General features: G+C 42.1%; 2 protein-coding genes across 7 annotated transcripts in view; one reads left to right on the plus strand and one right to left on the minus strand.

Moving 5' to 3' along the window:
• Nucleotides 1-13,887, plus strand: part of LOC139276100 (NEDD4-like E3 ubiquitin-protein ligase WWP1) — a 298,242-nt gene extending 284,355 nt beyond the window's left edge. For all 4 annotated transcript variants that reach the window (XM_070893584.1, XM_070893611.1, XM_070893601.1 and 1 more), the window contains 2 exons: nt 690-762; nt 12,557-13,887. In XM_070893584.1, coding sequence (XP_070749685.1) covers nt 690-762; nt 12,557-12,656 — 173 coding nt within the window. In that variant the 3' untranslated portion in view covers nt 12,657-13,887. The remainder of the gene's footprint in view (nt 1-689; nt 763-12,556) is intronic.
• Nucleotides 13,888-14,583: 696 nt separating this feature from the next.
• The window catches only part of rmdn1 (regulator of microtubule dynamics 1), a 98,938-nt gene continuing 85,790 nt past the window's right edge, over nt 14,584-27,731 (minus strand). For all 3 annotated transcript variants that reach the window (XM_070893649.1, XM_070893632.1, XM_070893641.1), the window contains 2 exons: nt 27,052-27,185; nt 14,584-14,835 (listed from right to left, as the gene is read on the minus strand). In XM_070893649.1, the coding sequence (XP_070749750.1) occupies nt 14,785-14,835; nt 27,052-27,185 (185 nt within the window). In that variant the 3' untranslated portion in view covers nt 14,584-14,784. The remainder of the gene's footprint in view (nt 14,836-27,051; nt 27,186-27,731) is intronic.

Here is a 27,731-nt window from a genome sequence, read left to right on the forward strand (position 1 = left end):
TAAGGCAAACTAGTAAAGATAACATCATGGATGCAGGATACGGACAAAGTGAAAATAGGGAGGGAAACATTGGGACTGGGTGAGGTGAGCAGCAGGGTAAAGTGAGGTGGTTGGTGAAGAAAAGTGGGAGGGTAAGAATTCATTTTTAAAGCATTCAAGAGACTAACAAACATAAACTGACAAGCTTGGGCCAGTGATGCCCAGGACTTGGGCAGGGGGAAAGATGCAGTGGCCGGTGGGGAATCAAAAGCACTGTACAGTGGCTGGTAAGGACTTGTGTTCCTGGCAGGCATGAGGTTGAAGCATCTGGTGTGCAGTGTGATTGACTCTTAATTGTCCTCTTAAGCAGCTTGAAAAGCCATTCAATTGCACCTTAAGAGCAATTAGGGATGGGCAATTAATCCCATGTTCGCCGACAACACCTGGGAATTAATATCACAATTATAGAAAAATCATTATTAATAAAGGAAATATCTGCTATTTTTGTAGAACCACTTGGCAAGATAACCTAGGTGGAAGTGCTGCACTGGTGAATTTGCATTCTACTTAATATGTACGAACTGAACTAAGATACTTACCCACTTGTGTTACTCTCTGAAAATGTTTAACCTTGTATCGCAACATAAAATCTGCCTTGATGAAGCAGTGTGCTTGATTAGCCTGTGATGATTATTGATTGTTTCAAACAGGGAGTAATGGTCCTCAAAAGTTTTGCATTGAAAAGGTTGGTAAAGAAACATGGCTACCTAGAAGTCATACTTGGTGAGTAACCATCGGAACATTAATAATCCTTTTTATTTGTGGGAGAAACATCCATAGTTTTAAATCTGTACTGTGCTTTGATGTGATGTCTTCATAAAACATTGGCCCAGAAATTGTGGTTGGAGGCTTCTTGCGGATGGACACCTCCGACCAAATTTTTTTTTAAATACCTGGTGGTCTCGGAGGAACGTAGACTTGCGGTCCAAGGACTCCATTCGCAGTCCAGCATGTCGGCCCACGCATCCCAGGAATGTAAGCGCAACCAGGGATCACGTCGGCCTGGACCACCAATGAACATGGCGTATCCTCATTGATAATTGTGAGTTCAGTTTGTACAAGCTCCCATTATCAATGAGAATGCCCCCCAAAAACACAGAAACACAACACAATAAATTAAAAAAAAAACATCACATTTAAAATTAAATGTTTTGGACAAAAATATATATTTTTTAATATGTTTTAATAGGGGTAAAAATAAACTTTCCTTCCTGGACACGGTTTTCAATATAAAGACATTCGCTGGGCAGATAGCCCAAATCTCTGCGCGCGAATGTCCTTCTCCCAGGCTGCGTGCGATCTGTCAAAAGAAATGTGAACAGTTCGCAAATGCCGGTTCTCCTCTCCTCTTTCCCACCTCACCCTATCCATTTGCTGAGGCTGAACCAGGGTGAAACCATGGCATCCTGTTCAAGCTTCACGTCCTATCCTTAAAGACTATTTGCCCCTGCCTCACCCCACATGCTGAAACCTTTCTAATCACCTCTAGACTTGATTTTCCAAATTCTATTAACTCCACTTTATTCAAAACTTACCAGCCCACATCCTAATCCGAACCAAGTCCATCATAGAATAGTACAGCACGGAAAGAGGCGTTTTGGCCCATCAAGTCTGAGCTGGTTCTTTCGAACAGCAGTCCAGTTAGTCCCACTTCTCCACTATTTACCCATATCCAATGTTCCCCTAAGGTGTGCAGCCGCGCACCAATCCCAAAGGGCTGTGAAAACATGGACATAGAACACAGAAAATAGGTGCAGGAGTGGGCCCTTCAAACCTGCACCACCATTCAATAAGATCATGGCTGATCATTCCCTCAGTATCCCTTTCCTGCTTTCTCTCCATACCCCTTGATCCCCTTAGCCGTAAGGGCCATATCTAACTCCCTCTTGAATATATTCAATGAACTGGCATCAACAACTCTCTGCGGTAGGGAATTCCACAGATTAACAGCTCTCTGAGTGAAGACGTTTCTCCTCATCTCAGTCCTAAATGGCCTACCCCTTATCCTAAGACTGTGTCCCCTGGTTCTGGACTTCCCCAACATCGGGAACATTCTACCCACATCTAACCTGTCCCATCCCGTCAGACTCTTTTATGTTTCTATGAGATCCCCTCCCTTCTAAACTCTAGTGTATAAAGGCCCAGTTGATCCCATCTCTCCTCATATGTCAGTCCTGCCATTCCAGGAATCAGTCTGGTGAACCTTCGCTGCACTCCCTCAATAGCAAGAATGTTCTTCCTCAGATTAGGAGACCAAAACTGAACACAATATTCCAGCTGAGGCCTCACCAAGGCCCTGTACAACTGCAGTAAGACCTCCCTGCTCCTATACTCAAATCCCCTAGCTATGAAGGCCAACATGCCATTTGCCTTCTTCACCGTCTGCTGTACCTGTATGTCAACTTTCAATGACTGATGAACCATGACGCCCAGGTCTTGTTGCCTGCCATTCAGATAATATTCTGTCTTTGCGTTTTTGCCCCCAAAGTGGATAACCTCACATTTATCCACATTATACTGCATCTGCCATGAATTTGTCCACTCACCTAACCTGTCCAAGTCACCCTGCAGCCTCCTAGCGTCCCCCTCACAGCTCACACCGCCACCCAGTTTAGTGTCATCTGCAAACTTGGAGATATTACACTCAATTCCTTCATCCAAATCATTGATGTATATTGTAAAGAGCTGGGGTCCCAGCACTGAGCCCTGCGGCACTCCACTAGTCACTGCCTGCCATTCTGAAAAGGACCCATTTATCCCGACTCTCTGCTCCCTATCTACGACAGTATATTACCCCCAATACCATGTGCTTTGATTTTGCACACCAATCTCTTGTGTGGTACCTTGTCAAAAGCCTTTTGAAAGTCCGAATACACCACATCCACTGGTTCTCCCTTGTCCGCTCTATTAGTTACATCCTCAAAAATTGCAGAAGATTTGTCAAGCATGATTTCATCCTTAATAATTGATTCTAACATTTTCCCCACTACTGATGTCAGGCTAACCGGTCTATAATTACCCGCTTTCTCTCTCCCTCCCTTTTTAAAAAGTGGTGTTACATTAGTTACACTCCAGTCCATAGGAACTAATCCAGAGTTAATAGACTGTTGGAAAATGATCACTAATGCATCCACTATTTCTAGGGCCACTTCCTTAAGTACTCTGGGATGCAGACTATCAGGCCCCGGGGATTTATCAGCCTTCAATCCCATCAATTTCCCTAACACAATTTCCCACCTAATAAGGATATCCTTCAGTTCCTCCTTCTCAAAAGAGTGACTAAAGTAAATGTTGGTCCCTTAGAAGATGAGAAGGGGGATTTAATAATGAGAAATGTGGAAATGGCTGAGACCTTAAACAATTATTTTGCTTCGGTCTTCACAGTGGAAGACACAAAAACCATGCCAAAAATTGCTGGTCACAGGAATGTGGGAAGGGAGGACCTTGAGACAATCACTATCACTAGGGGGGTAGTGCTGGACAGGCTAATGGATCTCAAGGTAGACAAGTCCCCTGGTCCTGTTGAAATGCATCCCAGGGTATTAAAAGAGATGGCGGAAGTTATAGCAGATGCATTTGTTATAATCTACCAAAATTCTCTGGACTCTGGGGAGGTACCATCACATTGGAAAGCAGCTAATGTAACGCCTCTGTTTAAAAAAGGGGGCAGACAAAAGGCAGGTAACTTTAACGTCTGTAGTGGGGAAAATGCTTGAAGCTATCATTAAGGAAGAAATAGCGGGACATCTGGATAGGAATAGTGCAATCAAGCAGACGCAGCATGGATTCGTGAAAGGGAAATCATGTTTAACTAACTTACTGGAATTCTTTGAGGATATAACGAGCATGGTGGATAGAGGTGTACCGATGGATGTGGTGTATTTAGATTTCCAAAAGGCATTTGATAAGGTGCCACACAAAAGGTTACTACAGAAGATAAAGGTACACGGAGTCAGAGGAAATGTATTAGCATGGATCGAGAATTGGCTGACTAACAGAAAGCAGAGAGTCGGGATAAATGGGTCCTTTTCTGGTTGGAAATCGGTGGTTAGTGGTGTGCCACAGGGATCGGTGCTGGGACCACAACTGTTTACAATATACATAGATGACCTGGAAGAGGGGACAGAGTGTAGTGTCACAAAATTTGCAGATGATACAAAGATTAGTGGGAAAGCGGGTTGTGTAGAGGACACAGAGAGGCTGCAAAGAGATTTAGATAGGTTAAGCGAATGGGCTAAGGTTTGGCAGATGGAATACAATGTCGGAAAATGTGAGGTCATCCACCTTGGGGAAAAAAAAAACAGTAAAATGGAATATTATTTGAATGGGGAGAAATTACAACATGCTGCGGTGCAGAGGGACCTGGGGGTCCTTGTGCATGAATCCCAAAAAGTTAGTTTGCAGGTGCAGCAGGTAATCAGGAAGGCGAATGGAATGTTGGCCTTCATTGCGAGAGGGATGGAGTACAAAAGTAGGGAGGTCCTGCTGCAACTGTACAGGGTATTGGTGAGGCCGCACCTAGAGTACTGCGTGCAGTTTTGGTCACCTTACTTAAGGAAGGATTTACTGGCTTTGGAGTGGGTACAGAGACAATTCACTAGGCTGATTCCGGAGATGAGGGGTTACCTTGTGATGATACATTGAGTAGACTGGGTCTTTACTCGTTGGAGTTCAGAAGGATGAGGGGTGATCTTATCGAAACATTTAAAATAATGAAAGGGATAGACAAGATAGAGGCAGAGAGGTTGTTTCCACTGGTCAGGGAGACTAGAACTAGGGGGCACAGCCTCAAAATACCGGGGAGCCAATTTAAAACCGAGTTGAGAAGGAATTTCTTCTCTCAGAGGGTTGTGAATCTGTGGAATTCTCTGCCCAGGGAAGCAGTTGAGGCTAGCTCATTGAATGTATTCAAATCACAGATAGATAGATTTTTAACCAATAAGGGAATTAAGGGTTATGGGGAGTGGGCGGGTACGTGGAGCTGAGTCCACGGCCAGATCAGCCATGATCTTGTTGAGTGGCGGAGCAGGCTCGAGGGGTTAGATGGCCTACTCCTGTTCCTAATTCTTATGTTCTTCTGTTCACTCGACCCTCGGTCCCCTAATACTTCCGGAAGGTTATTTATGTCTTCCTTCGTGAAGACAGAACCAAAGTATTTGTTCATTTGGTCTGCCATTTCTTTGTTCCCCATTATAATTTCACCTGCATCAGACTGCAAGGGACCTTCGTTTTTCTTCACTAATCTTTTTCTCTTCACATATCTATAGAAGCCTCTGCAGTCAGTTTTTATGTTCCCGGCAAGCTTCTTCTCGTACTCTATTTTCCCCCTTTGTCCTCATCTGCTGAATTCTAAATTTCTCCCAGTCCTCAGATTTGTTGCTTTTTCTGGCCAATTTATATGCCTCTTCCTTGGATTTAACACAATCCTTAATTTCCCTTGTTAGCCACGGTTGAGCCACCTTCCCCGTTTTATTTTTACTCCAGACACGGATGTACAATTGCTGAAGTTCATCCATGTGATCTTTAAATGTTTGCCATTGCCTATCCACCGTCAACCCTTTAACTATCATTTGCCAGTCTATTCTAGCCAATTCATGCCTCAAACTATCGAAGTTACCTTTCCTTAAGTTCAGGACCCTAGTTTCTGAATTAACTGTGTCACTCTCCATCTTAATAAAGAATTCTACCATGTTATGGTCACTCTTCCCCAAGGGGCCTCGCACAACAAGATTGCTAATTAGTCCTTTCTCATTACACATCACTCAGTCTAGGATAGCCAGCTCCCTAGTTGACTCCTCGACATATTGGTCTAGAAAACCATCCCTAATACATAGAAAATAGGTGCAGGAGTAGGTCATTCGGCTCTTCGAGCCTGCACTGCCATTTAATGAGTTCATGGCTGAACATGCAACTTCAGTACCTATTTCTGCTTTCTCGCCATACCACTTGATCCCCCTAGTAGTAAGGACTACATCTAACTCCTTTTTTAATACATTCCAGGCAATCCTCCTCCACTGCATTGCTACCAGTTTGGTTAGCCTAATCAATATGTAGATTAAAGTCACCCATGATAACTGCTGTACCTTTATTGCATGCATCCCTAATTTCTTGTTTGATGCTGTCCCCAACCTTACTACTACTGTTTGGTGGTCTGTATACAATTCCCACTCGTGTTTTCTGCCCCTTGGTATTCCGTAGCTCCACCCATACCGATTCCACATCAACCAAGCTAATGTCCTTTCTTACTATTGCATTAATTTCCTCTTTAACCAGCAATGCCACCCCGCCTCCTTTTCCTTTCTGTCTATCCTTCCTAAATGTTGAATACCACTGGATGTTGAGTTCCCAGCCTTGGTCACCCTGGAGCCATGTCTCCGTGATGCCAATTACAACATACCCGTTAACTGCTATCTGCGCGGTTAATTCATCCACCTTATTCCGAATACTCCTCGCATTGAGGCAGAGAGCCTTCAGGCTTGTCTTTCTAACATACTTTGCCCTTTTAGAATTTTGGTTTAATGTGGCCATTTTTGCTTTTCTTCTTTCTATCTTTTGCTTTTGCCCCCATTCTTCTTTCTTCTGTCTCCCTGCAGAGGTTCCCATCCCCCTGCCATATTAGTTTAACTCCTCCCCAACAGCACTGGCAAACACTCCCCCTAGGACATTGGTTCTGGTCCTGCCCAGGTGCAGACCATCCGCATGGTACTGGTCCCACCTCCCCAGAACCGGTTCCAATGTCCCAGGAATTTGAATCCCTCCCTTCTGCACCACTCCTCAATCCACGTATTCATCTGAGCTGTCCTGCGATTCCTACTCTGACTAGCACGTGGCACTGGTAGCAATCTTGAGATTACTAATTTTGAGGTCCTACTTTTTAATTTAATTCCTAGCTCCCTAAATTCGTCTTGTAGGACCTCATCCCGTTTTTTTTACCTATATGGTTGGTACCTATACGCACCACAACAACTGGCTGTTCACCCTCCCTTTTCAGAATGCCCTGCACCCACTCCGAGACATCCTTGACCCTTGCACCAGGGAGGCAACATACCATCCTGAAGTCTTGGTTGCGGCCGCAGAAACGTCTATCTATTCCCCTTACAATTGAATCCCCTATCATGATTGCTCTCCCACTCTTTTTCTTGCCCTCCTGCGCAGCAGAGCCACCCACGGTGCCATGAACGTGGCTGCTGCTGCCCTCCCCTGATGAGTCATGTGGATGCTGAATCGTTGAGTATATTCAAGGCTGATAGATTTTTGGACTCAAGGCAATCGAGGGATGTGGACTTGAGGTTGAAGATCAATTATAATCTTATTGAATGGCGGAGCAGGCTCAAGGAACCATATGGCCTCGTGCTCCCAATTCTTACGTTCTTGTGTTCAGTCGTGAGGTCCCGTGCATGCCGCTGGAAGACATACTGCGCATGCATGGCTGCTGCACCAAATTTCAAGGGCCTGTGCAGGGAAAGAAATTAGAGAGAACATTGCCCCTATCTCTGCACTTTTTTCTTTCAAGTATGTAACTCCCTTTTTAAGGCTACTACTTAATCTGTATCCCACCACCCTATCAGGCAAAGTATTCCAAATTCTAACCATTCGTGGCATTAAAAACTTTTTCCACATCTTGTCTCTGGTTCTTTTGCCAATCACCTTAAATCTGTGCCCTCTGGTATTGACCCTTTAGCCATTGGAAACAGTTTCTCTGTATTTACTCTATCTAAATCCATCATGATTTTAAACACCTATCAAATCTCCTTTTAGCCTTCTCTGCTCTAAGGAGAACAACCTCAGCTTCTCCAGTCTATCCATGTAACTGTAAACACTCATTGCTGGAACCATTCTAGTAAATTTCTTCGGTACCCTCTCCAAAGCCTTCACGTCCTTCCTAAAGTGTGGTGCTGAGAATTGGGCACAATACTCCAGCTGGGACCAAACTAGTGTTTTAGATAGGTACAGCATAACTTCCTGGCTTTTGTACTCTTCTGCCTCTACTTATAAAGCCCAGAATCCTATATGCTGTATTAACCTGACCTGCCTCATTCAAACATTTGTGCACAAACACCCGTCTCTCTGTTCTTGCACCCCATTTAAAATTGTACCATTTAGCTTGCATTGTCTTTCCTCATTCTTCCTACCAAAATGTATCACCTCACACTTTTGTGTGTTGAATTCCACCAGCCTGTCTCTTGAAGTTGCTATTTTCAGACATTTCCAAGCTTTGTGTCATTTGCAAATTTTGAAATTGTGCCCTGTATCCCCAAGTCCAAGACATTAATATATATCAAGAACAGCAGTGGTCCTAGAACTGAACCTTGGGGAACACCATGGTATATCTCCCTCCAGTCTGAAACATAGCCATACACCACAATACTCCGTTTTCTATCCCTTACTCAAATTTCTATCCATGCTGCTACTGTCCTTTTTATCCCATAGGCTTTAATTTTGCCAACAAGCCTACTTTATCAAACACCTTTTGAAAGTACGCCTTCCATCACTCCCATTCCGCACCAAACGTAGGTCCCTTGCAGTCAGATTCAGGTGAATTTATAATCGGGAACAAAGAAATGGGGGACCAGTTAAACAAATACTTTGGTTCTGACTTCACGAAGGAAGACACAAATAACCTTCCGGAAATACTAGGGGACCATAGGTCTAGTGAGAAGGAGGAACTGAAGGAAATCCTTATTAGGCGGGAAATTGTGTTAGGGAAATTGATGGGATTGAAGGCCGATAAATCCCCGGAGCCTGATAGTCTGCATCCCAGAGTACTTAAGGAAGTAGCCCTAGAAATAGTGGATGCATTGGTGATCATTTTCCAACAGTCTATCGACTCTGGATCAGTTCCTATGGACTGGAGGGTAGCTAATGTAACACCACTTTTTAAGAAAGGAGGGAGAGAGAAAACGGGTAATTATAGACCGGTTAGCCTGACATCAGTAGTGGGAAAAATGTTGAAATCAATGATTAAAAATGAAATAGCAGCACATTTGGAAAGCAGTGACGGGATCGGTCCAAGTCAGCATGGATTTATGAAAGGGAAATCCTGCTTGATAAATCTTCTAGAATTTTTTGAGGATATAACTAGTAGAGTGGACAAGGGAGAACCAGTGGATGTGGTGTAATTGGACTTTCAAAAGGCTTTTGACAAGGTCCCACACAAGAGATTGGTGTGCAAAATTAAAGCACATGGTATTGAGGGTAATGTATTGACGTGGATAGAGAATTAGTTGGCAGACAGGAAGCAGAGAGTCGGAATAAACAGGTCCTTTTCAGAATGGCAGGCAGTGACTAGTGGGGTGCCGCAGGGCTCAGTGCTGGGAACCTAGCTATTTACAATATACATTAATGATTTGGATGAGGGAATTGAGTGTAATATCTCAAAGTTTGCAGATGACACTAAGCTGGGTAGTGGTGTGAGCTGTGAGGAGGACGCTAAAAGGCTGCAGGGTGACTTGGACAGGTTAGGTGAGTGGGCAAACATGTGGCAGATGCAGTATAATGTGGCTAAATGTGAGGTTATCCACTTTGGTGGCAAAAACACGAGGGCAGAATATTAGCTGAATGGTGGCAGATTAGGGAAAGGGGAGGTGCAACGAGACCTGGGTGTCACAGTACACCAATCATTGAAAGTTGGCATGCAGATACAGCAGGCGATGAAGAAGGCAAATGGTATGTTGGCCTTCATAGCTAGGGGATTTGAGTATAGGAGCGGGGAGGTCTTACTGCAGTTGTACAGGACCTTAGTGAGTCCTCACCTGGTCTCCTAATCTGAGGAAGGATGTTCTTGCTATTGAGGGAGTGCAGCGAAGGTTCACCAGACTGATTCCCGGGATGGCAGGACTGACATATGAGAAGAGACTGGATCGACTGGGCCTGTATTCACTGGCGTTTAGAAGGATGAAAGGGGATCTCATAGAAACATATAAAATTCTGACGGGACTGGACAGGTTAGATGCAGGAAGAATGTTCCCGATATTGGGGAAGTCCAGAACCAGGGGACATAGTCTAAGGATAAGGGGTAAGCCATTTAGGATTGAGATGAGGAGAAACTTCTTCACTCAGAGTTGTTAACCTGTGGAATTTCCTGCCGCAGAGAGTTGTTGATAACAGTTCATTGGATATATTCAAGAGGGAGTTAGATATGGCCCTTACGGCTAAAGGGATCAAGGGGTATGGAGAGAAAGCAGGAAAGGGGTACTGTGGTGAATGATCAGCCATGATCTTATTGAATGGTGGTGCAGGCTCGAAGGGCCGAATGGTCTATTCCTGCACCTATATTTTATGTTTCTATGTTAATTAATTTGATTGAGTTTTTTTGATTAGTTAACAGAGAGAGTTGATGAGGGCAGTGCGGTTGATGTGGTTTACATGGACTTCAAAATGGCATTTTGATAAAGTGCCACATAATAGGGTTGCCAGCAAAATTGAAGCCCATTGAATAAAAGGGACAGTGGCAACATGGATACGAAATTGGCTAAGTGACAGGTATCAGAGAGTAGTGGTGAATGGTTGTTTTTTGGACTGGTGGAAGCTATACAGTAGTGTTCCCCAGGGGTCAGGACTGGAACCACTGCTTTTCTTGATATATATTAATGACTTAGACTTGGGTATACAGGGCACAATTTCAAAATTTGCAGATGACACAAAACTTGAACAGTGAGGAGGATGGTGATCGACTTCAAGAATGGGTGGACACATGGCAGGTGAAATTTAATGATGGTGCAATTGAATGGTGATGCAGGCTCGAAGGGCCGAATGGCCTACTCCTGCACCCATTTTCTATGTTTAAGTCCACTACCATCCTCACTGACCTACATTGGTGTCCTGTCCCCTAAGGATTGAATTTAGAGTATTTTTCTTTAAATCCTTCCATGAACTGCTCCTCCCTCTCTGCAATCTTCCATACCCTTCAGTACTCTGACATTTCCCCATCTGTCACTCTATAATTGGTGACAGAGCCTTCAGCTGTCTGTTTTTCACTGTGCAGTTCCCTCCCTGTCTTTAAAAACCTCAAAACATTTTTCACCTCCCCTAACATCGTGGCTTACCTTCCTTCTTTTAACTATATTTTTTCTCCCCTCTGTAAAGTGCCATGGGATGTTTTCTACGTTAAAGGTGCTCTATAAATACAAGTTGTCATAGTGTTAAATATACTCAAATGTCAGGTAGCTTTAATTTAAACAAAATGTAACACCCATCTGCCCCATTCTAACTAATTTCTATTATTTTAGCTTTAATTTTACCTAACTTCTAGGTTATGGCATATTCTAACTACAGGTTGAACCTCTCTTATCCAGGACTCCCTTATCTAGCACCACCCCTCATCCGGGACCATTCCCGGCTGGCGCGTGTGCAGAACGCAACCGTCAAAATCCTACTCACTAATATAATCTTTCTCCTCAATCGGCTTGCCTCCTCCTCGTCGCCCGACTGGAACTCCTGCAGCTAGTCCTCGGGCCGCACGCTCCTCCCCACGGCGCTCCCTCCGGGGGGTTGGGCCGACTCTTTGGGGTCCGCTGGGGCCCACCAACTCTGAGGCCCGGCGACCCTTCTAGGCGGGCCGACTCTCTGGGACCCACCAGCTCTTTGGGGCCCCCTGCACACTGATTGGCTGGACCGACTGCCAGCCAATCAGCGCACAAACACACTTACCCCAGCAACAGCACTTAAAGGCGCCGTCCACTCAAACACGGTGACATCCCCATATCCAGAAAAATCCCTTATTCGGGACAGGCCAGGTACCGAGGGTGCCGGACGGAAAGGAGATTCTATCTGTATTCAGTATATTTATTTTAACCTGCCTCCCAGATCCCATTATTCATTTTGGAGATGAGACCCACATTGTAAAAAATGAGTTGTTACTGAAAACAGGCTCCCAAGGACAGTGTTTTAGCATTCAAATGCCAGAACTCAAGATTGATAGAATCATACAACCTTTTCAATATTTGTGTCAAAACCAGAAACGATGAGAATTAATTATCTTGCCCAAAGTGCCAATAGCCTAGTCACACTTGTACAAGATAACATTTTCTGCCACAAAGTTATAAAAACAGATTTCTCTGTTTCTTTGTTGCTTGTTGAGGAGGGTGATATCAGTGTTGGGGTGGGAGGATGTGGGAGAGAGTTTATTTTGCTATTGTGTGTCAAACATGTTCAGGTCGGATACAGCACAGCAAAGGTAAACCTCTTTCTGTTCTGCAATAACTCTATGCTTTAGCCCCAATCTTAGGGGAGCTAAAGCATCACTGATAATAAAAATCTTCTTTCTCCTGGCTAAAGCAGTTTCCAATCAGAGAAGCTGCAAAGGTGTGAAAAATAGAGTTATCGGTTACATGCGAAATATAAACCGAGGTCCAAGAGGTACAGAACCATACTAGGCCATCCAGTAGTCTGAGAAAGAATTTAGGAATTCTGTAGCAGGTTCTGTGGTAAACTTGTAGTTTGACTGATTTGAAATTTATTCAGAACATCTACATGTTTGTTTAAATTGAGCCAAATATTCATTGTGTTTTTTAAACAGTTTTAATCGCTTGGACTTGCCACCTTACAAAAGCTATGAACAATTGAAAGAGAAACTGCTTTTTGCAATCGAAGAAACAGAAGGATTCGGGCAGGAATAGATGCAGCACATATTCTTGATACTAACAGATGAAGTCACAATGCACTCTTGTTTCATGTCCAGCCATCTACAGTTTCATAGATGTCTACCGTTGTATATAAGCTATTTGCCTAGAGAAGTAAGTTACTTCTGGAATTCTATAGAACTGACCTGCTTTTCTTCCAGAATCATTATGCAAATTATGTCTTGAACCATACATAGTATTTTACATATCTGCGTTTTCCCTTAAAATGAGTGTCTCGGGAGAAAACAGTTTGGCTGCTTTCTGAAACATAGAATGCTTTTTTTTTTAAAAAAACAGCTGAAATATGAATGGCTCTAGTTTTATAGAGCTTATTTGGAGATCTGGTAGGTGTGCTGTTAGGCCCCCTTAGTGTAAAGTGCATCTTCCAGAAGAAAACACATGCCCGGTGGTTCAGTTTCCACTGATGTAACAAATCTGCCACGGTTATTTCTTGCATGGCTGAAGTATTTAAGCTTATGCCAAACACTGTCAAATATCTAGAATTAATACTGCTGGCTTGTTGAGATCATAGAATGTGTAAATGCTGACACGAGGGTTTATTTTACTTCCTTGTGTTGCTGTTTATGTATGTCTCATGTATAGCAAACTGAAAAAAAAAACAAAAGCAGAGGTACTGGGCAGTACCCCATAATAATGTAATTTTATATACAAGAAGCTAATGTGGACAATTTTCACAGTGTAATTATGCAAAATATTACCTCTGTGCTGCTTTTATGTTCAGCCTTTTAGCAGAGTTACATTTATCAATCAGGAATAAAAAAAATATCAATCAAATATATAAGTTTTGCACATTGTAAGGAATGTTGTATAATTAGTTTCCCATTGCAATGTTATACATGCTGTTTTTCTTCATGGCTTTTATGTAAATTACATTCTATGCACAGGTTTGATTTCTTTTTCTGGCTTTGAAATATAATTTCTAATATAGGCCTTCCTCTTCCTAGAAATATCAAGTGATTTATTTTTTTCTTAACTGCAGAAGTTTCAAAAACATGTAATAAAAAGTTGATTTTAAAATAGTTTCATTTACTTAATTACATGTAACAAAAATCTATTTAAAAATAATTGTGAATTATATGGAACTACAACTTCTAACACACCGTGCTTCCTTGCAGTGAATGAGGAGATATGGACAATTGAAATGTAACATTTGTAATGCTTTAAATTTAAACATTGTAAATTCCATTAAAGTTTTTAATTTGTAAAAGTTTTGTAAATGCTTGAGTTTGGTCAGTTTTTCCCATTGCAATTTTTTTTAAATTATAGTCACAGAAAATTGTTAGAAAATTGTATACAGAAATGGTTAGTTGGTATATTACCCAAATCGGTGGTAGCTGCTGTGGTAGATCAGGATTACCACTGAAACGTTTTATTTATCTTCCGTCAGGTGCTTAAGATAAATTCCCCCTTTAAACTGGGCTGGTAATTAGATAGAAAAATCACAAGCATTTCTGTTCCTGATTTTTCGTTTTGATGTATATTTATCTTTTACTGTAAGGTTTTTTTCCCTATATGAAAGCTTTTCTGTCAAGCTGTTGCACAAGAGTGATTCTAGAGCATACAATGTACTGAAAAATTAAAAATCACTGAGAAAGATAAAATGGATTGACAAACAGTCAGTGGGCTTGCTGGTGATTCATTTTATGTGATGTTTTGGGATATATATTTGAGTAGATTTGTTCTTTTTGGAAACCTGAGTATTGAAAGTGCATCTCTGCACACAAGACAATAGGTGGTGTGATTTTTTTTTTTGGCAGTGTCAGGTTTCCAATTGCATTGGGCCAAGCAACATTTTTCAAATGAGACGAGGAGCTCGAGCTGAATAGTTCTGCAATTCGAATTCACTGCTGTTTTTTTGCTGCACAACTGGTGTTTTACAAATATGCATAGCACACAAGATCCATGAATATATACATAATTGTTTATTCGTTAATGCTGTGTCGGGCCTGTACAATATCACCATGTACCAACATTTAATAAAAATCCTTCTAATTGACTAATGATCTGAGAAATCAATTAACTTATTTTTCAAAATTAACCCTATAACACAAAATTCACTGGCAGAGGCCTGCTTTAATGCACTAGATTGGTTTGAGCCAGGTGCTCAACCCCGTCCACTCATCAACTTCAGTAATTCAGTCGCTTCTTTTTGAACCTACAAATAGGAGAAAAAGATAAGATTGATTGTCCACAATTACTACAAAAAAATTCTTGTGGCCATGCACCACTTTTAATTTATAGCAGATGTCCTACACACACTCTTCAAGATAAGCTTCCTAAACAAAAGTAATGTTTCAGCAGTGCATACTGGGAAGAACTTCACAAAATGGGCTGACTGACTAGACCACTTTATAGAAAGAATATTTTACTGTATGTATAATTTTCTACTTTACCATACATAAAGAGACGCACTCAGGAAAATCAGCAGGCTGCTGGTTCAGAAGGGCCTCGGGGTTCTGTGAAACATTCCAGTGTATACACCTACCTCAGACCCACACAAGAGGAGGCTTTCATTGCTACTGCTGGAGGCCGCCATATTTTCTAGCCACAGGAAGGTGGAAAACATAAGAAATAGGAGCAGGAGTAGGCCCCTCGAGCCTGCTCCGCCTTCAATAAGATCATGGCTGATCATCTACCTCAACTCCACTTTCCTGCACTATTCCCCATATCCTTTGATTCCCTTAATATCCAAAAATCTATCAATCTTTGTCTTGAATATACTCTGACTGAGCCTCCACAGCCCTCTGTGGTAGAGAATTCCAGAGATTCACCACCCTCTGAGTGAAGAAGTTTCTCCTCATCGCAGTCCTAAATGACCGACCCTTTATTGAGACCCCTTGTTCTAGAATCCTCAGCCAGAGGAAACATCCTCCCTGCCAAGCCCTGTAAGAATTTTGTATGTTTCAATGAAATCAGCTCATTCTTCTAAACTCTAGAAAATATAGGTCTCGTCTACTCAATCTCTCCTCATAAGACAATCCCATCCCAGGAATCAGTCTGGTGAACCTTCGTTGCACTCTCTCAATGATAAGTATACCCTTCCTTGGGTAAGGAAACCAAAACTGTACACAAAATACTCCAGGTGCAGTCTCACCAGGGCCCTATATAATTGCAGTAAGACATCTTTACTCTTATCCTCAAATCCTCTTGTAATGAAGGCCAACATACAATTTGCTTTAATTGCTTGCTGTACCTGCATGTTAACTTTGTGATTTGTGTACAATGACACCCAGGTCCCTCTGTACACCAACACTTCCCAATCTCTCACCATTTTAAAAATACTCTACTTTTCTATTTTTCCTACCAAAGTGGATAACTTTACATGTCGTCTCCATATTGTATTCCATTTGCCATGTTCTTGCCCACTTATTTAGCCTGTCTATATCCCCTTGAAGCCTCTTTACATTCTCACCTAGCTTTGTATCATCAGCAAACTTGGATATATTACATTTGGTCCCCTCATCCAAATCATTGACATAGATTGTGAATAGCTGGGGCCTAAGCACCGATCCTAGCAGCACCCCACAAGTTACAGCCTGCCAACGTGAAAATGACCTGTTTTATTCCTACTCTGTGTTTTCTGTCCATTAACCAATCCTCAATCCATGCTGGTATATTACCTCCAATCCCATGAGCCCTAATTTTGTTCAATAACCTCATGTGGCACCTTATCGAATGCCTTCCGAAAATCCAAATACACCGTATCCATAGGGTTGCAATCAAGTGGTGCTGTCTCAGGAAAAAGCTTAAATTTATTTCTGGCCAGGGGAATATGTGAGTACACAGTACCAGATTAAGACCAAATGCTAGAACTACAGGTTGGATCTCAAACATATTACCCTGAAACCACTGTCTCAGACCAGCATGTGGGGCAGTTTATATAATATACCTGGCTACAAACAAAGATCTGGCTATAAATTAGGGTTTTCTAACACCAAATGACATCCTATATGTGTAATAATGGTAAACTATCCCTCCTCGACCTGACTGCAGCCTTTGACATGGTTGACCACACCATGCTCCTACAATGCCACTCCACCTGGGTGGGACTGCACTTACCTGGTTCCATTCTTATCCATCCAGTCATAGCCAGAGAATCACCTACAATATATTCTCTTCCTTCTCCCGCACCGTTACCTCTGGTGTCCCCCACGGATCTATCCTTGGTCCCCCACGCACTATTTCTCATCTATATGCTGCCTGTACGCTGACGACATCCAGCTCTACCTCATCACCACCAATCTCGACCCCTCCACTGACTCTAAATTGTCAGACTACTTTTCCGACATTCAGCACTAGATGAGCAGAAATTTCCTCCCAAGTAAATATTGGGAAAACTGAAGTCATTGTCTTTGGTCCCCGCCACAAACTCCTTTCCCTCGCCACCGACTCCATCTTTCTCCCTGGCAACTGTCTTGAGGCTGAACCAGACTGTTCGCAATCTTGATGTCTTATTTGACCCAGAGACGAGCTTCCAACCACATATCACCATCACTAAGACCACCTATTTCCACCTCCGTAACATCGCCCAACTCTGCCCATCTGCTGCTGAAACCCTCGTCCATGCCTTTTTTAACTCGACTTGACTATTCCAATGCAATCCTTGCTGGCCTCCCATTTTCTACCCTCCGTAAACATGAGGTCATCCAAAACTTTGCTGCCCATGTCGTAATTCACACCAAGCCCCGTTCGCCCATCACTAATATTTCCCTTTAAGTTGTGCAGCCGTGCAGCACTAGAGCTCCCGGTCACCCAGTGCGCTGGCTTTTAAATGGGAAAAAATGCATGTGCGATATTTTGAATGAGTCATGCACCTCCCAAAAAATGAAAGGGAACGTTGCCCATCACCCCTGTACTCGCTGACCTACATTATCTCCCAGTTAAGCAATGCCTCAATTTAAAAATTCTCAACCCTCCATGGCCTCTCCTCCCCATCTCTAATCTCTAGCCCTACACCCCAGATATCTGCGCTCCTCCAATTCTGGCCACGTAAGCATCCTGATTTTCATTGAAGGCTATGCTTTCAGCTGCCAAGACCCCATGCTCTGGAATTCCCTCCCTAAACTCCTCCTTTAAGACGCTCCTTAAAACCTACATTGACCACGGTTTTGGTTTTCTGCCCTAATTTCTCCTGGTGTGGCTCGGTGTCAGATGTGTGTTGGATAACACTCTGGTGAAGTACCTTGGGATTATTTACTACATTATTGTAATCTCTGCAAGCTTGTAATGTCTGTAGCTCCACAGTGTGGATGTGGACGTATTGTGTTACTGCAACTAAAGGGAATAAACAGCTTACAAGAACCAGGAAGTTCTGGAGGACTTCTGAAGCTGCATCCATTTTAGAAACATAGAAAATAGGTGCAGGAGTAGGCCATTTGGCTCTTCGAGTCTGCACTGACATTCAATGAGTTCGTGGCTGAACATTCAACTTCAGTACCCCATTCCTGCTTTCTCGCCATACCCCTTGATCCCCCTAGTAGTAAGGACTACATCTAACACTTTTTTGAATATATTTAGTGAATTGGCCTCAACAACTTTCTGTGGTAGAGAATTCCACAGGTTCACCACTCTCTGGATGAAGAAGTTTCTCCTCATCTTGGTCCTAAATGGCTTACCCCTTATCCTTAGACTGTGACCCCTGGTTCTGGACTTCCCCAACATTGGGAACATTCTTCCTGCATCTAACCTGTCTAAACCCGTCAGAATTTTAAACGTTTCTAATGAGATCCCCTCTCATTCTTCTGAACTCCAGTGAATACAAGCCCAGTTGATCCAGTCTTTCTTGATAGGTCAGTCCCGCCATCCCGGGAATCAATCTGGTGAACCTTCGCTGCACTCCCTCAATAGCAAGAATGTATTTCCTCAAGTTAGGAGACCAAAACTGTACACAATACTCCAGGTGTGGCCTCACCAAGACCCTGTACAACTGTAGTAACACCTCCCTGACCCTGTACTCAAATCCCCGCGCGATGAAGGCCAACATGCCATTTGCTTTCTTAACCGTCTGCTGTACCTGCATGCCAGAAAGATCTGTGCTCTGTAAATCTATCACATTTGGCGGCGAGATGGGATTTTTCAGATGTTTTAAAGCTGAAATTTTGTTGGTGAAGGATTCTGCTAGCCGACAGAGAGACTTTGGAAGCTTCTCTGTCTTTGGAAATAGCTACAAAATCCGAGGTAAAAACAGACACACTAGTTTAAACTGCAGAGTCAAAAATGGCTGCACCCGTAGGAGTCATGGGGCATTTGGGTGATTATAAACGCGATCAGCAAAGGTTTAAAGCGTATGTGGATCGGCTAGAAATGTATTTCACTGCAAATAATATAATCTAAGTTCCAGAGAATGCAGATCAGAACCGGGCTGTGTTGGAATGTAAGAGAGTGATTTTCTTATCGGAAGTGGGTCTGGAATTGTATGAAACGCTGATAAATCTGCTTGTGCCTGACAAGCCAAAGGACACAATGCTTAAAGAGATTTTAACGAAGCTGGAGCAGCGCTATAAGCCCAAACCGTTAAACAATAGCTTTCAGCAATTTCTAGGTATACGAAATCAAAAGACTGATTAAAGTAACAGTGATTACACTGTAGAATTAAAAAAGCTATCTATTCACTGTAATTTCGGAAACTTTCAAAACCGAGCATTGCAGGACCGTTTTTCTTGGGTGAAAAATGATGCGATCAGAAGAAAGTTATTAACGACTGATGACTTGACCTTTGAGATTGCTTGTCAGACAGCGAGGTCGATGGGCATGGCCGATCAATATTCGAGAATTTAATAATAATTACGGTCGTCAGTCAACCGAGCTGAATCGCCTGCAGGTTCAAAGTAAAAGGCGGTGGGGGAACCAAAGTCTCAGAAACTGGAAATTCTAACAGCACCAAAATCGTGCTATAGGTGCCTGGGACAACACATTACCTTCAAATATGGACAACTGTGAGCAGAGTGTTTCTTCTGCAGAAAGACTGGGCATCTTGCGAAGGCATGCCGACTGAAGGGTAAACCAGCTTTCAAAGCTAGGAGTCCAGTTTTCAAACCTGAGTAGAAATCCCCAGAGACTACATAGCATGGAAGAACAACAGATGTGGAGATGTTAGAGTTACACGTTATCAGGAGCATGAGGTTAACGGACAGCGATTCGGAAAGTATAATCCACATAGATGTTGCGGGATTCAAGATACCCATGGAAATCGACACTGGTGCATCAGTGAGTGTAGTACCGGATTCACTATATCGTGACAAATTGCATGATTTCCTATTGGAGAAATCCAAGATGGAGCTGCAAGGCTACTCAGGAGAGAACATTCCTGTGGTAGGTCATATCACCGTACCAGTGAAATACAAGGATCAATTTCAGAACTTTCCTCTAATAGTAATGAAAGGAGACAAGCCTGCCTTACTAGAAAGAAATTGGTTGAGATCACTGAAGCTGGATTGGAGTGAGATTTTTCATGTTGAAACGAGATTTGCATCAACGGATGATGTTATCAAGAGTTATCCGAAGGTGTTCTGTGAAACGGGCAGTCCGATCCAAGGCTTCAAGGAGAGTGTCAGGGTACAGAAGGACTCTAGATCGGTTTATTACAAGCCACGTTCCGTACCATATGCATTCAAGGAGAAAGTGGAGCAAGAACTCAAAAGACTAGAGCCTGAGAATATTATTTGTAAGATAGATCAATGTAATTGGGCTACACCCATTGTTGTTGTACCCAAGTCCGATGGTAAGGTAAGATTGTGTGGTGATTATAAAGTAACCGTAAACCAGGTTCCAGAGGATAATGTCCCCAATACATTGCCGAATATAGAAGATTTATTCACAACACTGACAGGTGGTCAGATTTTCTCAAAACTCGATCTTACGAATGCCTACTTACAGCTTGAATTAGATGAGGAGTCCAAGTCATGTTTGACTATAAATACTCATCTAGGCCTATATCAATTTAATAGGCTACCGTTTGGATTGTCTTCCACCCCTGCCATATTCAAAGGGTGATGAACCAGATTTTGCAAGGTATTGAAGGGGTAATATGTTATTTAGTTGAAATACTAATTTCAGCACCAAATAGGCAAATTCATAACATATTGAATGAAGTCCTCAAACAACGAGAGAAGCACAGAGTACGAGTGTCTGCTTGTAAGTGAGAGTTATTTCAAAACTCAGTGGAGTACTTAGGGTACAGAGTAGACAAAGATGGTTTACATCCAACCATAGGAAAGTCGGCTGCAATTAGAAATACACCCACTCCCAGGAATGTCACTGAACATCGATCATTTTTGGGTCTTTTGAACTATTATGGGAAGTTCCTACCAAATTTGGCTATAGTATTACATCCACTGAATGAACTATTGAAAAAACAGGTCCATTGGAAGTGGTCAAAAGAATGTGATACAGCATTTAAGGAGTGTAAAAGCAAATTGGTATACAGCACCATGTTTGTTCACTATGACATATCTAAGGAGATTAAGCTAGCATGTGATGCCTCTCCGTATGGAGTTGGGGCAGTGATCTCTCATTTATCACGTAGTGGGGAGGAGAGACCAATTGCTTTTGCTTCACGCACTCTCAGTGCCAGGAGAGTAATTATGCGCAAATCGAAAGGGAAGCTCTGGCATTAATTTTTGGGGTCAAGAAGTTTCACAAATACTTGTATGGTTGTAAGTTTACCATCACTACAGACCCTAACAGCAATCCTCCATCCAAAGTCCCCAGTTCCAACATTAGCTGCAGCCCGAATGCAGAGATGGGCTTTGATTTTGTCAGCATATACATATGATATTGAATACAGGCGATCAGTTGATCACAGTAATGCTGATGCAATGTCTAGATTGCCTTCCCCATCACGTTACACCCAATAGGGAAGAAGTGTTCTATTTTACATACATTGATGAACTGCCAGTCACAGCTGAAGAGATTGGTAGAGCAACCAAACGTGACCCAGTGATGTCAAAGGTGTGTGATTATATTGCAAATGGATGGCCAAACCATGTAACAGACAAAGATATTCATCCATTCTTCACGCGTAGGAATGAATAAAGATTGTATCCTGTGGGGTGCAAGAGTGGTTATAGCAAATAAGTTCAGGTCCAAATTATTAGAAGACCTCTATGACCAGCACCTAGGAAAGTGCTTGACCAAAAGTTTTGCATGTAGTTACTTAAGGTGGCCAGGTCTTGATAAAGATATATAGAGTACATTGTCAGTCAGTAAGCAAGCAATCACCATCAGTACCATTACAGCCATGGAAATGGCCTCCCAGGGTGTGGCAAAGGCTACATATTGATTTTGCTGAGCTAGAAGGACAACAATTGTTCATTGTGATTGATAGCCATTCGAAGTGGGTCGAGATGTTTCCAATGTGGAAAACAACAAGTAAAAACATAAAATGTCTAATGAAGTTTATTTTCTTAATTTGAATTCCCAGAAGAAATTGTTTCAGATTACGGACCACAATTCCATTCAGAAGAATTTGCACAGTTCACGAGCAAAAATGATGTGAAACATACCAAGGTTCCACCTTACCACCCTGCTTCGAATGGTGCAGCAGAGCGCACTGTAACAATTGTAAAATGTGCCCTCATCAAACAAATATTAGATCCAAATCCAAAGAAATGACAGTTGTCATTGGATCAAAAATTGGCTAATTTTCTAATACTGCTCGCACAATTATTGGTGGAACACCAGCAGAGTTGTTTCTCAGCCACGAACCAGATTCTCATTGTTAAAACCAAATTTGGCAAAGTCTGTAGAAGAGACACAATTAAGACAGAAAGAGAATCATGATAGAGGTAGAGTAAAAGAGAGAAGTGTGAAATTAAATCAGAAGGTGAGAGTGAAGAACTATCACCATAAATGGTTAAAGTGGTTACTAGGAACAGTAGTGAAGATGTGTGGTTCTCGCACATATTTGGTCAAGGTGTTTGATAATGGACAGGTTAGGTTGGTTCACATTGATCATATTTTACCTACAGACATGGAAGGAGTTGAAGGTGGGAATGATTCACTTATTTCTGACTCATCAGATAGTTTTGATACAACAGTAGCAAATCCTACATCCAATGTATGGAAACAAATCCAAGAGAAAATCAGAATGTAAGTTTGAGTCCGAGTCAGGAAAACAAACAGTCTGAAGTTATAGTGAGTTCAAATGAAAATCAAGGAAATCCCTTGGAGGAAAATGTTCCTCAGGATGAGCCGCGAAGGAGTTTGAATTCGACACCCTGTTTGGAAGGTTCTGTTTGAGAGCGAAAGTATCCTCTTCGAAGCAGAAAACAAGTGGTTAAGTTAAATTTGTAAATATGGCAAAATAAGTCCATATCCTTTGGTATGTATAAACATGCAAGTTATGCATGATGTTTGTTATAATAACTTCTTCATTAAGGAGGGAGAAGTGTAATGTCTGTAAGCTTGTAATGTGTGTAGCTCCACACTGTGGATGTGGACGTATTGTGTTACTGCAACTAAAGGGAATAAACAGTCAGCTTACAGGAACCAGGAAGTTCCCGAGACTTCTGAAGCTGCATCCATTTTAGAAAGATCTGTGTGTGCCGTGTCTGTAAATCTATCACAGTTATATAAATACAAGTTGTTGTTCCTTATACCCATGATTCTTTATCCTATGGCAGAGATGCTGCTGCCGCCAAGAATGGCAATTGTTTTTCTTCTCCCTTCACAGGAGACAGAAACTCATGCTAGTTACATTTACATGGGCAACTACTGAACTTGGGTACATTATCCAAGTACCTTCTTGTGCAAGTCTAGACACCATATTATCATTCATGTGGTGCACTCAGTACTATCATAGAAACATAGAAAATAGTTGCAGGAGTAGACCATTCAGCCCTTCGAACCTGCACCACCATTCAATATGATCATGGCTGATCATGCAACTTCAGTACCCCATTCCTGCTTTCTCTCCATACCCCTTGATCCCTTTAGCCGTAAGAACCACATTTAACTCCCTCCTGAGTATATCTAACGAACTGGCCTCAACAACTTTCTGTGGTAGAGAATTCCACAGGTTCACAATTCTCTGAGTGAAGAAGTTTCTCCTCATCTCGGTCCTAAATGGCTTACCCCTTATCCTTAGACTGTGACCCCTGGTTCTGGACTTCCCCAACATTGAGAACATTCTTCCGCATCTAACCTGTTCAATCCCATCAGAATTTTATATGTTTCTATCAGATCCCCTCTCATTCTTCTAAATTCCAGTGAATATAAGCCTAGTCGATCCAGTCTTTCTTCACATGTCAGTCCTGCCAATCTTCGCTGCACTCCCTCAATAGCAAGAATGTCCTTTCTCAGGATTAGGAGACCAAAACTGTACACAATATTTAAGGTGTGGCCTCACCAAGGCCCTGTACAACTGCAGTAAGACCTCCCTGCTCCTATACTCAAATCCTCTCGCTATGAAGGCCAACATGCCATTTGCCTTCTTCACCACCTGCTGTATCTGCATGCCAACTTTCAATGACTGATGTACCATGACACCCAAGTCTCGTTGCACCTCCCCTTTTCCTAATCTGTCACCATTCAGATAATATTCTGCCTTCCTGTTTTTGCCACCAAAGTGAATAACCTCACATTTATCTACATTATACTGCATCTGCCTTGCATTTGCCCACTCACCTAACCTGTCCAAGTCACCCTGCAGCCTCTTAGCGTCCCCCTCACAGCTCACACTGCCACCCAGTTTAGTGTCATCTGCAAACTTGGAGATATTACACTCAATTCCTTCGTCTAAATCATTAATGTGTATTGTAAATAGCTGGGGTCCCAGCTCTGAACCTTGCGGTATCCCACTAGTCACTGCCTGCCATTCTGAAAAGGACCCGCTTATTCCTACACTTTGCTTCCTGTCTGCCAACCACTTTTCTATCCACGTCAATATATTACCCCCATGTGCTTTAATTTTGCACACCAATCTCGTGTGTGGGACCTTGTCAAAAGCCTTTTGAAAATCCAAATACACATCCACTGATTCTCCCTTGTCCACTCTACTGGTTACATCCTCAAAAAATTTCTAGAAGATTTGTCAAGCATGATTTCCCTTTCATAAATGACTTGGACTGATCCTTTCACTGCTTTCCAAATAATTGATTCCAACATTTTCCCCACTACCGATGTCAGGCTAACGTGTCTATAATTCCCTGTTTTCTCTCTCCTTCCTTTTTTAAAAAAGTGGAGTTACATTAGCTACCCTCCAGTCCATAGGAACTGATCCAGAGTCTATAGAATGATGGAAAATGACCACCAATGCTGCCACTATTTCTAGGGCCACTTTCTTAATTACAACAGAATACTGGGAGAGCAGATTGTGGCACATCCGCAGTATGCTTGGTATACTATACTATCTGACCCTTCAGAGAATCAACAATGTTAGAGGCTACATCTATAACTACCTCCTGGCTAGTTAGTTTCCTCACGAGTAAAACAGGTAATGCTTTAAGTCTGAAGTTTACCAAATCCACATACTTTCATCAGTATCTGAATCTTAAATCCACTCTTTGTCCTACTCTCGAGCTTTTGTTTTTATGTAAACTAGAGGTAATCCAAAACTCGGCTGCCAGTGTCCTAACTCGCACCAAATCTCGCTCACCCATCACCCCTGTGCTCGCTGATCAACATTGGCTTCCGGTTAAGCAATGCCTCGATTTCAAAATTCTCATCCTTATTTTCAAATCCCTCCATATCTCTAATCTCCACAACACTCAAAATGTCAGTGCTCCTCTAATTCTGCCTTCTTGACCATCCCTGATTATAAATCGCTCAACCAGTGCCTTCTTTTGCCTAGGGCCCCAAGCTCTGGAACTCCCTGCCTAAACCTCTTCACCTCTCTTTCCTTCTTCATGATGCTCCTTAAAACATACCTCTTTGACCAAGCTTTTGGTCATCTGCGCTAATTTCTACTTATGTGGCTCGGTGTCATTTTTTAAAATCTCATACTCCTGTGAAGCACCTTGGGATGTTTCACTACGTTAAAGGCACTATATAAATACAAGTTGTTGTTTAAGATTATCATTTTACTTATGACAGAGTCAATATTAGCCTGTTCCAACATCTGCCTTTGTTTTTTGTTCTATCTAAAAAGTGATCAATTTCAATTTAGTGAGCTTGTGGAATACACTGCACATCCCATCATGTGCAATGTTTGAAAGCAAGCAACATCATAAACCTTCAGAAACAAACGTTCCAAAAGTACATTCATTTTGTAACAAAACAAGTATTTCCTTTTGAAAATACTAACTTCACTTCTATGGTTGAGCAATGGCAACAGAAAAAATAACTTACAAGCCCTGAACTTGCAAACGCTCCATTGGCAGCATGGGGCTTCACCATGGGCATGCACAGGTCGGGATTTCAGTCACACAAATGTGCGGCGGTTGCTTTGTGCCCCAATTTATGGCATTAAAAAAAAGTGACAGAGAGGCCGGCATGAGCCTCCTTATGAAGGGTTATGTTAATGAGGTTACATGGTAAAATTTACATTGTTTGGATGAGCTCTTCTGCTGGTGCCCTCTGCACCCATATAAAATGGGCACATTAGGAAAGCCTGTGGCTGGGCCAGCTTAAAGCAGCCATTCTGTTCTAAAAGTACATTGAAATGTTCTGCTTGTTTTGGTGGATGCACGGATATTTAATTATCATTTTTATCCATGCAGTAGATTATTTGGATATAAATCCTACCATTTTTGCACATTTCTTACCAACTTTCCCCACCATATTGTTGATTGCTCGGCTTAACTCCCGGCACCATTTTCCAGGTCCTGGAACCTAGTACAATTAGTGGGAAGGTTTAGCCCTCCCTCTGCTGGCACGAGTATTCCCCTTCGACAGGCAAGCTACAACTTCAAGATTGCCAACATCGCAAATTTCTGGGCTATGCGGAATGGAGAAAGAAAACATGGGGCTTGCTTCAATTTTTTCATTGAACATTATTGCATCTACTTCCTTATTTAGCAACTATGGTGCTGGATTCTGAAATTCAGAGGATCAGCTACTCACGTTTACACAGAAATCTGCGTCTATACAATACTTAAATGAATGGTATCCTTTAATTGATTTGTACCAACACTGCAATTCTACCAAATCCAGCAGGATAATGCTACAGCCTCTGTCCACTTGTAGCCTTGAACCACTTTCTTAAAACTACCATAAGATAGCGATAGGCAGGTGCTTACTGTAGACATTCACTTCAGCTAGGTTGGGACCAAGCTGAATTAATAGTGCCTATTGTCACTAACAAAAACAAAAAAATAATCAAGATTAGTCAACAAATGTAAAGCACAGCAATGTTTTTAAACAATGAGGAAATTAAATAAAATTTATACGACAGCAAACATGAAGTTGCTTGAATGAAACAGGACAATTGTACCTGCTTGTCTTCTTCATTACGTGCTGGGTAGTCTCTTGCTTTTGTCAGCCACAAAAAGGCCATCTTCTCATTTTTTAATTTCATGAAAGATTTACCCATCATTAATAAGTTTTTACTGTAGAAATTTGGATCAGCTGCAAAATAAAAGACACACTAAACTTGCATGTGCTACACATCAAAGAAGGATTACGAGAAAGTCATAGAAATCAAGAATGTTCCAAGTTCAATTTCTGGTCTACGTTTAGTTAAATAATCTTAATGAGGGAGGTAGGAGCAATTTATTCCCGAGTCTCTTGGTTTTGGGGGGGGGGGGGGGGTGGCCGGGGGGTGGGAGAGCAGGGGGATGAAATAAAACATTTTTAAAACAATCGGGGTTCTTGCTCCTGATCTCCACCCAGTGACCACCTGCTGGAAATTCCACTTGTGGACAAGATCAGCTGCTCCTAAACTGCCTGCCAACATTCACTGTCAAGGGTCACTCACAAATGGCCAGAAGGCTTTAGACAAGATAATGTGAAAGACTCTGTCAATGCTAGTCATTTGAGTCATATTTAAAAAGTACTCATCCCTTCCAACTATGTAAGACAGACAGACAATTTGCATAATGATCCTTACCAAATATTACTGCATATAACATTGTGTTGAATAAATTGTGCATTTACTGGAAAATTGGTTTGGAA

This window comes from Pristiophorus japonicus, chromosome 1, assembly GCF_044704955.1.
Source record: "Pristiophorus japonicus isolate sPriJap1 chromosome 1, sPriJap1.hap1, whole genome shotgun sequence".
NCBI classification, from domain to species: Eukaryota; Metazoa; Chordata; class Chondrichthyes; family Pristiophoridae; genus Pristiophorus; species Pristiophorus japonicus.